Below are 12483 nucleotides of genomic sequence, written 5' to 3'. Positions count from 1 at the left end.
AAAAAAATACAGTTTTACTCGAGATTTGGTCTCTGTCTGGCAGGTGTTGAGGTCAGGAGACCTTGCTCGCAGAGATATGAGAAGAAGCTCTCTTTGTGCCTGCTAGCATAAGTGTCTGACTGAAGAAACTGAAAACATAATCAAACAAAACTGTAAAATGATTGAGTTCAAGTATACATCATTTATTTTATATTTTTATAGTGTAGGACAAACAAACAAAATTACCCCATTTACAAAACACAACTAATTACATTCAGTGAACTGTAAAGATAAGAGCGAGATTGTAGGTGTACAGAATCAGTGACTACATTAAAATTCTGTAGAAACATAATGAAGGCATTATTTAAATATCCTGAAGCTTACAACGGTACATTTACCTCCACTGTACTAAAATCAATCCGCATGTTGATAGCAAGTAAGAAAAATGTAGAAGGGTACAGTGTATCCAGACAAAAGATCAATCAGATTTCACGTATTCAGCTGTCCTTTTCATTTCCCACACTAAAGTGTTCAGAGTCGTGGGAGGTGGTTTACAAAGAAACTGGGATTTGCTGGGAGAAAAAGTAACCAAAAAATAGTCTGTATTTTTTTTTTGTTTTGTTTTGTTTTTTTTTAACAATTTTCAAAAAGCAGTGCTCCATAAAGCAAGAAAAAAAGATCAATGTGAAAGAATACCAAGCCTGGCTTCTTTGATCATGTACCTGTAGCCCTTGAAAGCAAACAGTTTATACTTCTTGCAGCTTTTCTCTTGAATATATTATCATATTATGCTGAGCTTCTCTTGGTCATCATAAACACAGGCAGTATGTTCTAATTATTAGAGTAAATTACTAAAAAGGAGGTCCTGGGTTCATTTCCAAGTGCATGCAGCCGCTGAATGTATTAGGCAATACCTTTGATCCTTTTCCCACCCATCTGTGGAATTCAAAGGCCTTGATCCAACTGGAAAAAAGACTTCTATGAAAATTGGACCATCCCTTAAATACATAAATAAATAAACATAATTAAAAACACCACACATGGAAATTGTTACTTTTTTTCCCTCTAAATTTTGTTGTATGTACTAAGAGAAAATGTTTTAATAAAGAGAGCGGCAATATACTCATTTGTTGTGTCATCTTAGCGAGATCTCTAGCATTGCCAGGGTCATGTGACATTTTTCCAAATAAATAATGAAAGGCAGTTTAATCCAATCAGATTCTATAGTGGGGCCCCCACCTTTAACCCCAAATAAAAATGTGTTTCTATCAAAAAGCTTTTCGTAATCATACAGTAGCCCCTCGAAATCGGACATGTTTGTCCAACATAAGTAGGTGTCGGGTTTAAAAAACTACAATAAAATCACACACAATGCAGTGCTCAATGCATTTTAAATGTAAATCATTGCACTGAAATGGCACTAATGTGTTTTGGGTAGGCTACACATTACATTATGAAAAAAATCTGTACAGTACACCTATACATTATACAGAACAGTAGTAAAATCAAATGAATACCTAGCACACTTTTTACTTTAGTCTGTAGGCTAACAGTAACACAAAATAAATCATGCTGCTGCATTGTACACATTGGTGTACAGTGTGAATAAAAGATGATTTTAAATTGAAACCAAATGGTTTTAATTATTATTTTTATTAACTTGGCATACTTAGTAGCCAAGACAACACAAAATAGACCATGGATAAGTTATGATACTTACAGGACAGTCAATTCTCGTTAATCCAAATTCCAAGGGACTAGCAACAAATTTAGCATTATACCACTAAATCATAAGTAGCCTATAGCCAAATGTATCCTGTCAGGTTTTTTTTAAGTCAGGGGTGCAGTGCTAAATTGTGCACAATTACAAACCACCTGCACATTAATAGAATATGTGTGTTTCCTATTCCTATACAGATGGTCAAAATGAGCTGGAGGGATTAGTGGCACATGTGTGCAGTCTATTGCTCCCAACACATTGGGGAAACCAGAAATGTCATAGAAATTTGTTTTCAAGGCTTGTAAGTACACCCTGCTTTTAAGCAAAAATAGGTATTTGGGTGTTCACCTCAAAAATGCATTGAGCACAACAGGCAACTCCTGAGAAAAAGCACACTGGGAAATACCAACAACAATGATGACCAAAATCATGATTGCAAAACAAATTGATGCAATTGTAAGTGTCGCAATTGCCGGCAGCTTTAGTACATCTCGTTATAATGTTTGAGAACCCTCATTTGCACCCCTGTTTTTGTGAATGTATGCAGGAACACCCTTAATTGTATAACAGCATTGCACATGTTTAGTACATTTCACCCTAGACTTCCGACTCGTTTGCAACTGGTTTGTGACTATTGAGACAGCCGCAACACTTTAGTACATCTACCCCTGAGGCATCTAAGACATTTGAACACATCAATACAGATCAGAATACTTGTATTGACATGTATTTCATTGTATATGGATGTTGGGTAATTGGAGACCTTTTGAATTCATTTACAGTATTTATCTCACATTGTCCAAGAGCTTAAGCCGCAAGAAATAGTATACTTTTTAGCATTTCTCCAGCACACATAGGGGAGTTTAACCAGGCGCAATTTATTTACATGTATTAGAGTTAAACACGACTCCAGGATTTACAAAAGTATCATCGTTTACCATGACTGTTTCATTGTAACTCATACCAGTGACTGGCTGTGATATACAACAATTCCGCAATTCTGGTTTAACAATGAAAAGAGTTGAACATGGTTTGGCAGTGATGCCATATATCCAGCATGACCTTGGATTTATGACATTAATAGTGTCCTTGTTCAAAGACCTACTGAATCTTTTTTGCAGTAGTCTTTGGGGAAAATAAGAACAGATTCTGTATCAATGTATTGAACGTCTTAAGTGGGTTTCTAAACTGAGCTAACTAGGGGAAAAACAATTAAGGCAATTGGTTGAAAACCGTGGATGATAGTTATGGCATAATTTGGTAGGCCTTGTTCTGAGCATAACAACCAACAACTTGAAAACGTATAAAACTGATGCACTGTTTTACTACTGCCCTTCTTACAAGTGTACCTGGTTTCTCATTTCAGTGTGCGGCAGTGACTTGGGCCAGGGAGGATTTTTCGTCCGACAAGGAGAGTACATTTGTAGCTTGGACTACCAGAGACTTTACGGGACACGCTGCTTTAGCTGTGATGAGTTTATTGAAGGAGAGGTGGTTTCAGCCCTGGGGAAGACGTATCACCCACACTGTTTTGTCTGTGCTGTTTGCAGGTAGGAACAAATAACTTGAATCTTCAGATCTCAGACCTAAAAATCAACTGCTACCCAAATCTTAGGGTGTAATACTCATGTATTTGTGTAAAACCTTACTATGTAAGTTACTCTCCCTGCCTGACCATTATGGATGACTTTATTTTAAATGTGGATGCCTATAACAATCTGAATACTCATTTACCATAACCATTCCATGACCTCCTGAGACAGAAACTAAAGTCCCCTTACTACACAATTGTAAATCCCAGATCTCTGGCTCACTTTACAGTTCGTTCCAGGGTCAGATTATGTAAGCAAGTAACAGTGAGACACTCTCCACAATGAATGAATGCCACTCTGTGATTCACCATGAATCTGCTTTCTATCATGGCGAGTCGTGTTGTTGAGGCTTGATTGTCTAGACTTCTGTTTTCTCCAGAAAACCCTTAGCAAAACCCTTAGTTGGTTTATTTGTTTTACAGTGAAGAACTTTGCAGCGTTATGAAAATATCAAACTGTATGCTTTCGTAGTAACTGATTTAGGCAGTTGAGCAATGTATTGCTTGAGTAGTGTACATTTTAAATTGCTGGATTGGCAGGTGGGGTCAAGTTAAGTTCTTTCCTTTTACTTTTCAGTCCAGTGGGTTTTCAATTTCATTGATGAGAGAACAAGTGGGGAAATGCAGACCCTTTCCCAATAACGCAAACACTTTCACAGTGCTGTATTTGCAAATAAGATGCAATTACTAAAATACTGTAGTTTGAATATGAATTGTATCCATGTAAAACTAACCTATTGTGGACCTGGAGGCCCTCACCTGAGCCTATACAAATTGTGGGGTCTGAAATAGGTTCAAGAGCAATACGCCACCTGACTAATTGGTCAGGATGTTGATAAAACGTGTTTTATTCTGCTCATTTTATCAACAGGCTGTTGTTATCCCCAGTGGGGATGCATATCATTGATTCATCAATTGTCATGTATCTGCTATGAAGGCAATACATTATTTTTACTTTATGGGAGTTATTTTCAAAGAGGATCCGCTGGATCCGCATTATTCACATTTGTGCATATCAGCGAATAAGAAGCTGGGATGCGAATAAGAAGTTGGGATGCGAATAAGAAGCTGGCTGAATAAGAAGCTGGGATGCGAATAAGAAGCTGGCTGAATAAGAAGCTGGCTGAATAAGAAGCTGGGATGCGAATAAGAAGCTGGGATGCGAATAAGAAGCTGGCTGAATAAGAAGTTGGGATGCGAATAAGAAGCTGGCTGAATAAGAAGTTGGGATGCGAATAAGAAGCTGGCTGAATAAGAAGTTGGGATGCGAATAAGAAGCTGGCTGAATAAGAAGTTGGGATGCGAATAAGAAGCTGGCTGAATAAGAAGTTGGGATGCGAATAAGAAGCTGGCTGAATAAGAAGTTGGGATGCGAATAAGAAGCTGGCTGAATAAGAAGTTGGGATGCGAATAAGAAGCTGGCTGAATAAGAAGCTGGGATGCGAATAAGAAGCTGGGATGCGAATAAGAAGCTGGCTGAATAAGAAGTTGGGATGCGAATAAGAAGCTGGCTGAATAAGAAGTTGGGATGCGAATAAGAAGCTGGCTGAATAAGAAGCTGGGATGCGAATAAGAAGCTGGCTGAATAAGAAGTTGGGATGCGAATAAGAAGCTGGCTGAATAAGAAGTTGGGATGCGAATAAGAAGCTGGGATGCGAATAAGAATAAGGCTGAATAAGAAGTCAACTTCAGCATTGTGTCAATGCGGTAATAAATATGTTGCAGACATGTGCTTTTAAATAAAATGACCAAACCATCCACCTAATACAAACATGGTATTTGAGTAGAATTGTACACAGCTGTTTTTAGTTTTTAGCAGGATTTATAAGTGTTTGAACATACACTATACAATACATTCCTTGAAGTTAGTTAGCTTTTCATGGCCCGTCTTCAGTTTAACAATACAGTATTCAGTATTTCAATGCATATGTGCTACTTGCTGGACCATTTTGTTTTAGAACTGGGTTTTTTAGTGCATATTTATAATTTTGGAATGTTTTGATATTATGCTTGTTGCAATATTGATTTAACAATTAAACACCACTTAGCCCACTTTAGTACTTCTGAAATATATAAATAAATCGGATAGTTTGATGATTTTATTTAAAAGCATATGTCTGCAATGCGTTTTATTTATCTATTTATTCATTCATTCGTTCATTTATTTATTTTTAAATTTTTATTTCCAAAGTAGAATTTGACACATTTTGGGGCTACCCTGGAAAATAATTCAAACTAGTCTTACTTTGACACGAAGGGGTGGTCAGATCTTGTTCTGGTATTTGTTCTTATTCAGGTCGGCTTTGAGTAAATTGTCTGCACAAGCGGAATACGATTTTGGCTTTCTAAAAATGTCAATGAACGGTGCTCAACTTGGCGATGGGGTTGACCCCAATCACTGCCACCAACTGACTCACTGCGTGACCCTCAGCAAGTCACTTAACCTCCTTGTGCTCCATCCTGCAGATGAGATGTTAAATCAATGTCCTATTGTAACTGACTCTGCATATAATGCACAGCTGAGCCTACCTCTGTAAAGCGCTTTGTGATGGTGGTCCACTATGAAAGGCGCTATATAAAAATAAAGATATGATATATTAACATAAAAATGAAAAAAAGGTTTTTTTTTGGATTTACACAAAAGGTTTAATTATTAAAAAATCATTTATTTCAGGATGTAATAGACTAAAGCCTGTCTTTATCTATGTAGAGAGAAAAAATGAAGCGTCCTGAAATAAATGATAAATGATTCAAACCTTTTGTGTACATCCAAAAAAAAAAGTTTTCATTAATTTTCTTTTTTGTACACTGCAGTTATACCTAAGACCCTGTGTAAATCGTGATTAGCCCAATTCCGCGATTTTATTTTGTAATTATTATTTGTACTTCATACAAAAAAAATTACATTAACAAAACTGTATAGCTCTGTATAGCATGCACTATTCACCATGCACACAGCGCTGTGCAGTGATTATGTCATGTGACTATATGCAATCTAGGCAGGAAATTAAAGTACTGCACACTGTAAACAAGAAAATGGATGTCTCTGAAAAGGCTAAAAATGTGTCTGCAGCAGATCACATGAAGCAAGAGTTTTACAGCAAGAGTTTTACACAGCTATGGAGGCGAGCTCTTCTGTACATCCTGCAACGTTACTGTAGATCACTACTGAGAATTGGCTGCTAACAGGCATTTAGATTCACCGAAAGGGAAAAGCGGAAATCCAGAGCAGTACTGCGACTGCTTTAGTTTACTTGCAAAGAAACCAAAAAACAATGACTTCCATGTTCCAAAAGTCCACTGAAAACCGTGAAGCACTAAGCACGTTACATTTTGACCTGGCAGAGGCGTTTGTTTGCGCAAATATCCCTCTTGAAAAACTGGACAACCAAAAGTTACATAAATTCTTCAGAATGAGTGTAGCAAATGGTGTAGCGATTCCTTCATCAGCCCAGCTGAGACATGAATACTTTCCTAAAGTTGGCAAGTATCACAAGCAGGAGATTATGGAATTGGTAAAACAGTCTGGTTGCTTGTCAGCGGTCATTGATGAGTCTACTGATGCCCAAGATCAGTATGGGTTACACATTGTATTTGTTTTGCAAGACCTAATTGGTGACCATGCATCTGACATACTAGAACTGAAAGCTGTCCTTGCAGATACACTTCACCTGCAGGCTGTTAATTACAACACTGTTTCACAAGTTATTGTGAAGTGCGTGAATAACTTTGACGTTGATTTTGATAAAAAAAATAATAATCTGTACACAATTTATAAAATACTTACGTGCACATTCCGCAAAATACTTTATTTGTTTCTGAAAGTTCAGTAGCTTATGGTCTACATAATTTGAAAAAAAAAAAAAAACCCTGCCATTCTAGCACTATTATTTGAGTTAGTACAGTATATTTTTAAAATATATTTCTGGTTTAAAAAGTAACCAAACCTTGGGCTGATTTAAATGAAAGAATGTTAAGTGTGTAGATGAGGTTACAAAGTATATACTATGAAGAAGCCAGTACAGACTGATCAAGTCTGAGTAAATCAGGTTGGCTATAAGTATTGTGGTCACAAGTTAGAATTGGTTTACCTGAGGAGTTTTGTAGGGTGGAATGTGATAGCCAAATTTATACAAAGATGCCCTTGTTGTCTCCAGTGCATCTGTTCTATTTAAAGTGGGCCACTCACTCTCAAAGGTACAAGTAATATAATATAGTATTTTTACTAAACTCGGTCACACACTACTGACTAATATATAGATTAGACTAGAGGCTTACATACAGCCATGGTGATACAACAGCACTATAAGCGAAGGGAAAGTAAAAAAAATAGATAGATTTTCAGGCAAACTGGCTGAAGATTTACCAATAGCTGGAGTTTAATAACGATAGTGGTCAAATGAGTTGTTCGGTCTGAAGTGTGTCTACGCAGCTGTACTGAAAGTTGCAGCGACTTAGTCTCTGTAAAGCCGAGGGGACACAAGTCTACATGCTGCTAGAAAAATGTAGAAAATGAAACAAAAATTGTAGAAAGTGACGTACAAGCTACAAGTTTAAGGCAACTGTTCAAAGGACTGTTGATTTTGTAGAAGCAACATTACATCATAGAATAAATCAGCCAATGAAAGTGATGTAAAAAGTCATGTGACTAGCTTCTTTGCTGGCGAAAAGAAAAATTGGTGAGAAAATGAATGTGAAGCCGGTGTGGTATATTTTGAGAGAGACTTTCCTTATTGTTTTTTTTCGGGATGATTTTTTTGGGTGGTATAGGCAAGTAAATAAGTGTTAATCGGTCCATTCCTGGTAGTTAATGACCAATTTGTCAGTAATGCCATGAGATGTAGTGGAGCGGTGTTAATTCAACACAATTATTAATACTATATTCCTTGGAAAAAACTATTTACTATTATGAACCATTTTAAACATAATGTTTTGTTGGCATTATAGTCTAATATTATAAAGTACAAAAAAAGGCGGTTTGGTATGATTTCTGAAGCATTAGAGCATTCATGTTAAACTACAGCGGTGTGTTAGCGGTATGTTAACAGTGTGTTATTTTTAAGTTCCCAAATTGTGTTTTCAGTGGTCATTTTGTCTCAAATAAAGGCTTTCATTTGATACAACTTAATAGTAATGGATACAATGAGTCCTACTTTTGGTTTAAAACCGTTGAACATTGCAGTTCAACAGACGCAACTTGCAAATATTGTTACACAGGTAAAGGCATAATTGGGAATTCTGTTCAAAACAATATAATAAAAAAATGTAACAATAATCACATTTCAATGTCTCTCTATTTACAATTAGTTTTATTTACATGTCTATTTGCTCAAATAAAAACAGAAAAATGTTCAAGCAAAACATTCAAGCCAAAAAACCAAATTCAGAACAAAAATGACGAGGGTAAATATTACTAATACAATCCTATATATACATATTTAAGAATAAAGTTTATTTTATTATATTGACAAAACAAAACAAATGCTGTTGAAAATTATGTGGACACTAAAAAACACTAATAAACTTTTTGATAGGAAATATCATCTATGTATTGTCTTCCCCATGTTGTCCATCAACATTCTAGCTACAATTTCTACATACTGTAGAATAGTGTCCCCTGCAATCTGAAGCAACAATGTAGAAACAGCAGATTTCATTCTACATTTTCTAGCAACATGTAGACTATGTGTCCTCTTGGCTTAAGTCGCCTTGGATAAAGGCATCTGCTAAATAAAATAAATAAATAAAATAAAACAACAGCTGTTACAAAACCTGTACAAACAATGTGGCTTTGAAAAGAAAAAATAGAAATAGAAACTTCATCAGGCTATGGAGACAATGATGAACAGCTGGATGTAGCTTACATAATGTTAGATGTTTACATTTGAGAGACTTTATATAGTTTCACAGTTCTTAAAATGTACAGTTGCAAAGGATTTAGTTTTGTTATGGTTTATTGTTGGACACTAGAGAGTGACATGGGGAATGAAAATTTGGTCCTGTCCAAATTTTTCCCACCCTGTCCCGTAACTTTTTTTTTTTTAAATTCCCGTCCCATCCTGTCCTGTCAAAGAAAATCCCATCCCATCCCATCCCGTGATAAACAGAGATCAGCTATTATTTGGAGGTACAGATATTTTTGTATTCATGTATAAAATTATGGTTTATAGGGTTTTGCATTAAACACTACCGGTATACTACTAGTAATTTGTTTTTAGTTTTTGTTTTTTCAGAAAAAAAATACAGTGCAAGCACAGGGTCTTTATAAGCACAATGTGCAATATAATGATGTAATATATAAATTCGGTAATATAAAAACAACTGTTTAGAGTTTTGTGCGGCAGTTTCAGTTTCTAAATCGGTTACTAAGCAACCCGGCTCAGAGATTTTAGAATGTCAATGCCACAATAAACTGTCAGTGAAATACAGTACTGTATTACGAACCATGAATTAATTAAAAAAATAAACAACAAAAAAACATAGTATTGAAATAATATTTCATAAACATTCAGGGAGTATCCATCATGTATTTATTTATTAAAAATCGTAGTATTATACATTCAAGGTAGCGCCGTAGCAGAACCTCCAAAAAATCTGCATTATGATTAGGGGTAATATTCATAAAAACCGAAAATGTGCACATGCTCCTTAATATACTGTACATATGTATATATATAGAGAGAGAGATATGTTAAATACATGCCAGTAGCAATCCACAGCTTTCGGTTATTAAGAACATAAAAACATAAGAAAGTGTACAAACGAGAGGAGGCCATTCAGCCCATCTTGCTCGTTTGGTTGTTAGTAGCTTATTGATCACAGAATCTCATAAAGCAGCTCGTTACCTCGTTACAAAAAGGATATTGCTGCTCTAGAAAGAGTGCAAAGAAGAGCAACCAGAATTATCCCGGGTTTAAAAGGCATGTCGTATGCAGACTGGCTAAAAGAATTGAATCTATTCAGTCTTGAACAAAGAAGACTAAGCGGTGATCTGATTCAAGCATTCAAAATCCTAAAAGGTATAGACAATGTCGACCCAGGGGACTTTTTTGACCTGAAAAAAGAAACAAGGACCAGGTGTCACAAATGGAGATTAGATAAAGGGGCATTCAGAACAGAAAATAGGAGGCACTTTTTTACACAGAGAATTGTGAGGGTCTGGAACCAACTCCCCAGTAATGTTGTTGAAGCTGACACCCTGGGATCCTTCAAGAAGCTGCTTGACGAGATTCTGGGATCAATAAGTTACTAACAACCAAACGTAGCAAGATGGGCCTCTCGTTTGTAAACTTTCTTATGTTCTTATGTTCTTACCCCCGCCCCAATATGAACTGGCTGAACTGCTGAACTGTGATATATGAGTATGAAAGCTATAGCCAGCGGCAGGGCAAGTGGCACTAAGTCAAGTAGACAATCATTTTAGCTATTGCCTTTGTCAATGAATGTCTAAACAGTGCTTGAAAATTAATTTATTACCTCCCACTGCTGCAGAAGCATGCTTATTTTGGCTCTCACTGTTATGCAGTCAAGGAGCTTTCAAGTAGGGATGAAGCTTGTGTCCCTTCAGCTCAACCTTTTCATATGAATATGAATTCTGGTGTAATTACTAAGTAATTACAATGCAGTTATGATAAATAAAGCTGTAGTGTTGTACTGTATTCTACTGATATAAGATTAAAATGTTTTTTTCTAAGTCAGGCTACTTTAATGTTCCTTTTTTGTTTTCAGACAAGCATTTCCCCCTGGAGATCGAGTGACCTTTAACGGGAAGGACTGCATCTGCCAAAAATGTTCACTGCCCATGCCTGCCCACAGCCCAGTAACGATCCAGGCAGTCAGAAGTAAGTATTCATTAGTATTCGTTCATGTAAATGAATGCATCATAAAGATTGGCTTGATAGCGGGAATGGTTGTCTCTTGTTGATCTATAACCCCCCCTGAATGGTACATGGGTTGCAGCAGTGAAGCGACATGAATTGGCCATTTTAAATTGGTAGAAAATATTTATAAAAAAACAAAGGGAACGAAGAAATGTAGCACCCAAAATGTAATGTTTCATTGTTGGATTGTAACTAGTCTGGGCTGCTCCATCTTCAGAAAGTGCCTGTATTGCAACTTGAAATAGAAATAGAAAATTGGAATAGCTTTGGAATGTAATGTGATATAGTACAGTATAAGTTTCATTTAAACCTCACAGATTATTATTATTATTATTATTATTATTATTATTATTATTATTGAGTTGAGGCAGGAAACTGTGAGTAGAAATTGCAGTGCGGCCTTTGCAAAACAACGAAACCCAATCTTGTATTGGAGGATGTGTGGTCCAGTGGTTAAAGAAAGGGCTTGTAACCAGGAGGTCCCCGGTTCAAATCCCGGCTCACTCACTGACTCACTGTGTGACCTTGGGCAAGTCACTTAAACTCCTTGTGCTCCGTCTTTCGGGTGAGACGTTGTTGTAAGTGACTGCGGCTGATGCATATTTCATGCCTTAGTCTCTGTAAGTCACCCTGGATAAAGGCGACTGCTAATAAACTAATAATAAAGTCTGGAAAACTAAAATTACAGCAGCAAATCATTAAGGGCCTTGTAAGAGTTATTATGCAAATGTGAGGAAAGAAATGTTTTTGAAAATCTTTGGTTTAACACTAATAAGAAAATCTTAAAGTAATCTTTTCTTAAACTTAAGAACATCATTATGATCCCTTAATATTGATTACTGATGTTACCCAATTACTATAGCATGTATGTCATTTCAGTTGTGTAACAGGGGTCTGCTGTTACTGTGTGGGTATACGCTGAGAGGTGAGAGACTCAGAGGGTTTTGATGTTGAAACGCCACTCAGGCATCCAGGGTTTATTAAAGCACGGGCAGTTGCAGTGGTTTGTGGCCGCCACTAGAGTACCAGCAATGGTAGCCCTAGTGCGGGAGGATATATATTCAGGTGCGCATAATATATACAAAAATACAATACAAAACACAGTGGATAAAACAGTTAATAAAACAAAAGGTGGACAAGCTCGGCCCGAGTGCCGGGAGGTCCCGCTTCAGGAACCTTCTCCCGGCACAAACTAAATTTAAACTTTGGTGGGATTAAAATCCCCTAAATTTATCCCTACCCAAAAGTTTATGCAATTATCCCGGTTACACACACGGTGATAATCTTGGTTGGTCCATCTGGTTCACTCTCCG

General features: G+C 36.6%; 1 protein-coding gene across 14 annotated transcripts in view; it reads left to right on the top strand.

The window, feature by feature from the left end:
• Positions 1–12483, top strand: part of LOC117420565 (actin-binding LIM protein 2-like) — an 87517-nt gene that overhangs the window by 33196 nt on the left and 41838 nt on the right. For all 14 annotated transcript variants that reach the window (XM_034034035.3, XM_059033268.1, XM_059033257.1 and 11 more), the window contains exons 3-4: positions 3066–3249; positions 11019–11131. In XM_034034035.3, the coding sequence (XP_033889926.3) occupies positions 3066–3249; positions 11019–11131 (297 nt within the window). The remainder of the gene's footprint in view (positions 1–3065; positions 3250–11018; positions 11132–12483) is intronic.

The sequence above is a fragment of the Acipenser ruthenus genome, chromosome 1, assembly GCF_902713425.1.
Source record: "Acipenser ruthenus chromosome 1, fAciRut3.2 maternal haplotype, whole genome shotgun sequence".
Classification (NCBI taxonomy): Eukaryota; Metazoa; Chordata; class Actinopteri; order Acipenseriformes; family Acipenseridae; genus Acipenser; species Acipenser ruthenus.
The sequence above is the reverse complement of the archived record's forward strand: the minus strand, read 5'-3'. Positions and strand labels throughout refer to the sequence as shown.